This window comes from Haplochromis burtoni, unplaced genomic scaffold, assembly GCF_018398535.1.
Source record: "Haplochromis burtoni strain Fernald_Lab_line unplaced genomic scaffold, NCSU_Asbu1 Contig_8, whole genome shotgun sequence".
Lineage (NCBI taxonomy): Eukaryota > Metazoa > Chordata > Actinopteri > Cichliformes > Cichlidae > Haplochromis > Haplochromis burtoni.
In genome coordinates, this window is record NW_024582369.1 from 2,191,510 (window position 1) to 2,195,740 (window position 4,231).

The window sequence follows — 4,231 nt, forward strand, 5'->3', positions numbered from 1 at the left end:
ACCTGTGAGAGACAAGAAAACATCCAAAACACACCAGGCGAGCAGAACAAGGTACAAAGAAAATAATGGCAGTATCAGTGGTATGTAGATGCAGTGTCAGTGTGCTGAATAATACCAGCTCTGCACTTGGAAACTTTGATGTGATGTCACACAATAGCATGTAATCAGTGAGTGGCTGACATACAGAAAATAAGTCTTAGATCAAAACTCCTTTTTTCCCTTTGATACAGTCTGTGCAGAGATTTGTTATATTTGCTTATTTTTTTGGCATTTTTTACATAGATAAATTCTTCAGCTGCCAATACTTAAACTTAAAGTGCTTAAACTTTAGCACAGTGCTTAATATGAATATAGTTGATATACTGTCTGTTACCAAATTATTACTCATACCCATAATCTTCTTCAAATTTTATGAAATCAATAAAAGAGAGACTTTAATTTTTTGGAATAAAGTATCAAAGCTATTGTTGATTTAGATGGGGCACATTTTGCTGGCTCACAATGGTATCACATAAACAAATGCGGGTCCTGTTTACAGGTGAAAAACTCTTCACAAACACATTTCCATTTGTATGATAATTTTCGAGTGGAGTCGTTGCTTTTTAAACTACACACAAAAGTACCGAGCGACCAACATTACACATTACAAATTACAGAAAGTATGAAAGCCATGAAGCTCCTGGTACGCATTTTTTGTGATGGCACAGTCAGTCTGCAGCTTTCGACTTTTACGCGACCCCGATCTCTAATTTACCTGGTCGGTAACTTCTTGGCTGCGTTGTTGTGGTTCCCAAACACTCCCACTTTGTGTGAAACCCACCGATTGTTGATTGTGGAATATATAGGAGGAAGGAAATGGCGAGATCCCATTTCATCACTACGCTTGAGTTAACGAAATCTTCAGAACGACCCATACAGGTGCTTTATTTTATACACCTGTGCCTGAAGGCACCAGCATACAAAGATTAACATACTGGCTACCTTTGTCCTTACAGTGTTGCTGCACAAGCTGATGAATGACCTCTCTTTAGTGCCAGAGAAACAGGAGTACTTCCAAAAGTTTGATCTGCATGAGCTCATCCACTGCAAAGTCAGGGTCCTCCCCAGTGCTGCTGGTTACATGATTGCTGGAGGCTATTGACTGATGACTAATTTGAACTTTAGTTGTGGTCGGTGGTGTGATCGGTTTAATTTTTTTCCCCTTTACCAAACAGACTTAATTCTACATCTCGCAAAAGCGTACAAGACTCAGCTGAGGGGTAAAGTAGAACTTTTTTTTTGAAGTAAACATATACATTTTTGTAACTAATTGGAAAGTAGCATAGTGAAAAGGAAACAGCGTAAAGTAACCACGGAATCTGACCTGACACTTGCGGCCCCACAGATAGTACAGTGCGGCTGTGAGGGAGCAGATGATCACCGTGAACGGCGTGAAAACGCACTCCCAGTATGTCCCCCATACCTCCGCATGAGTCAGAAACATGACAGGACAGAATGAAGTGCACTAATGTTTAATGCCTTCATCGCCAGCATTCAGCGTTGAGCTCTAGAGCGCGCAGGCGTTCTTCTTTTATTTTTGGTGAACAATAAATTATTGCATTACCGCCACCAGCTGGTGTGGAGCTTGGACCGAGACATTTTACTGTTTCATGAAAAAATATGGCTCATTTTTTATTTAATAGACGTTTCAAAAAAGAAAATGAGAAGGGGAAACTAAAAAGAAACAGCTGGAGAAACACTTTACAGCTAATTAGGTTAATTAGCAATAGGTCAATAACATGATTTGGTATAAAATGAACATCTTAGAGAGGCAGAGCTTCTCAGAATTAACCGTGGTCCGAGGTTCACCAATCTGCAAAAAACTGTTTCAGAATTATCATCAATATAAAACTGTAAATATTTAGAACATCTCACGGTCTACAGTACATGATATCATTAAGAGAATCTGGAGAAATCTTTGTATGCAAAGGATAATTCTGATGTCTACTGGATGTCTATGATCTTCAGGCACTCAGACAGCACCACATTAAAAGGCAGGCATGATTCCGTCATGGAGATCATTGCATGCACTCAGGAAACTTCCAGAAATGATTATCTGTGTTCACCATGTCATCCACAAATGGAGATTAAAGCTTGTACCATGTAACCATGTAAAGAAGAAGCCAGACGTGAACATTATGGGACGCTGCCATCTACTATGAACACAGTTCTTTTAAATTGGACTGAAGCAAAGTAAAAAACTGCTGTGTGGTTAAATGTCTGGTGGCATGAAGACTCCAGCGACACTTGAAGCACTATGGAAAAACTTTATTAGCTGACCAAAGCGTTTCAGCTTGTGGCCTTCATCGGGGTCATTGCAAAATAAACGTTTGAGTTTAGATAGAGGAAGAAATCTTGGTAAAATTACTTCAAATATTTGAAAAAATATAGACGCTGGACTAAAGAGGGGAGGGACCATCCAACTTGCTGGCTTTACTCAATGCTTAAATCCTGCTTCTCTGTTGGTAAGAAAGTGAATTAGGGCCGATGGAACTGGCAGCTTGCACATATAGACAGGGTCAATCAGTGTTGACATGTATGTACAGATTTTAAAGCAACACACGTTCCATCCAGATAACGTCTTTTTTCAGAGAAGGCCTTGTATGTTTCAGCAATACAATGTTAAACTACATTCTGCAGCTATTATAACAGCTTGGGTTTGTAGCAGACAAGTTTTGGTGGTGAGGTTAACCGCCTGCAGTCCAGATCTTTCACCAGCTGAAAACATTTGGTGCATCAAAGAAGACCGAGGATTTTTTGTTCCGCTAGAATCCTTCATCAACATTCCAGAGGTGGTCTCCTCAATTCCCAGATATTCTATCTTTTATATCTTTTATATCTTTTATTAAAAGAAAAGGGTATGCTATAGTGGTAAACATGACGGTGCCCCAACTCATTTACTGTCATCAAATTCAAATGACCTTGTTTTCTCTTAAAAGGATATTTTAAGTGTTTTTTCTTGTGCATAGTCATAAACACTGCTCCTTACTTTGAGATGAAACTTCCGAATACTAAATGCTACTGCAATTCTATTCTTTTATACCTCTGCACACATCAGTATGTGAATTATAAAGATAAGTGAAACCTACGGTGTTGTCATAAAGTATCCAAGGTTGTATTGCTGGCAGTAGTACATCTGGACTAAAGTTTAACTGAATAATTTAAGTAGTTGTTGCGTTCTGTGTCACTAGCCGCCCACAGCTTTTTATTTCTCTCCGTTCCCTCTGCCAACAAGTGCCTTATGTTGTGTAATCCTAACTTTACCCCTGTAGACATACCCAGGGTTAGCTGCATCTTATTGTATCCCTTTTTTTTTCTTCTTTTAATGCTACTCTTTTAAATGCACTTGTTCCTTATTCCTGTTTCTTAGCACCTTTCTGCATCTTTTTACATATAGGTCCATACTTTGTTGGGCAGACACAGTGTACACCCCCACAGTGGATTTTAAATCAGTCATGTGATTGAAGTGCACAAAGGAATGATTGTAGACTTTGATATTTATGCCTCGTCAACAGTTTTCTTGACTATGCGAGTTCTGGTGAAGGTGTTTTCATTTCCATGGAAATAATTCTGTGATCATCCACTTTGGTGGTATTTTGTGCTCTTTCACGCTTTTTTGATGTTGTTAAGCTTTCCAGTGAACTCCTTCTTTTAAGCAATGAACCATATTGTTGATTCGACCACTCCGAAGTTCTTGTTTTTTCTCTGATTGGTTTATTTGAATTTTGATTTGGTTTCTTCAGCCTTATAATGGTGCCCCCTCACTTCCACTCGCATCTGTCTGATTGTTTGATTTAAAATCTTCCGTAGTAGTGTGCAGAGGCAAAATTACACACACATGGTCCGAACTGTATGTGCATTACCACCACCCTCTGCTGCACTGCCTGGCTGCGCTTCTCCAACAGCACACTCGCAGGCAGCAGCTCCCCCCGCCCCCTCGCTCAGTGTCTGAGCTCGGATCATACCAATATTAGGGGGGATTTACGCACAGTCGTAAATTCCCACAGTGTGCACTATGTGCTTCGAATATTGTGTGTAGTTTTTGTTTTATACAGTTGTCAGCCAGGCATCTAACTATGAAAAAATTACACTCCAAAAGACCCCGGGCTTCTGAAAAAACAACCCGGGCTTAAGCCCAGTAAGCCACCCCCCCGCTCCGCCACTGATGTCAAGACATGTTTCTAGCAGGGCA

The 4,231-nt window shown here is 40.0% G+C and overlaps 1 protein-coding gene across 1 annotated transcript in view; it reads right to left on the bottom strand.

The window, feature by feature from the left end:
* LOC102293998 (phospholipase ABHD3) overlaps positions 1 to 1,584 on the bottom strand; it is a gene marked incomplete in the record, with an annotated part of 5,317 nt that extends 3,733 nt beyond the window's left edge. The window contains 1 exon segment of the mRNA XM_014337557.2: positions 1,364 to 1,584. Coding sequence (XP_014193043.2) covers positions 1,364 to 1,483 — 120 coding nt within the window.
* Positions 1,585 to 4,231: the final 2,647 nt, after the last annotated feature.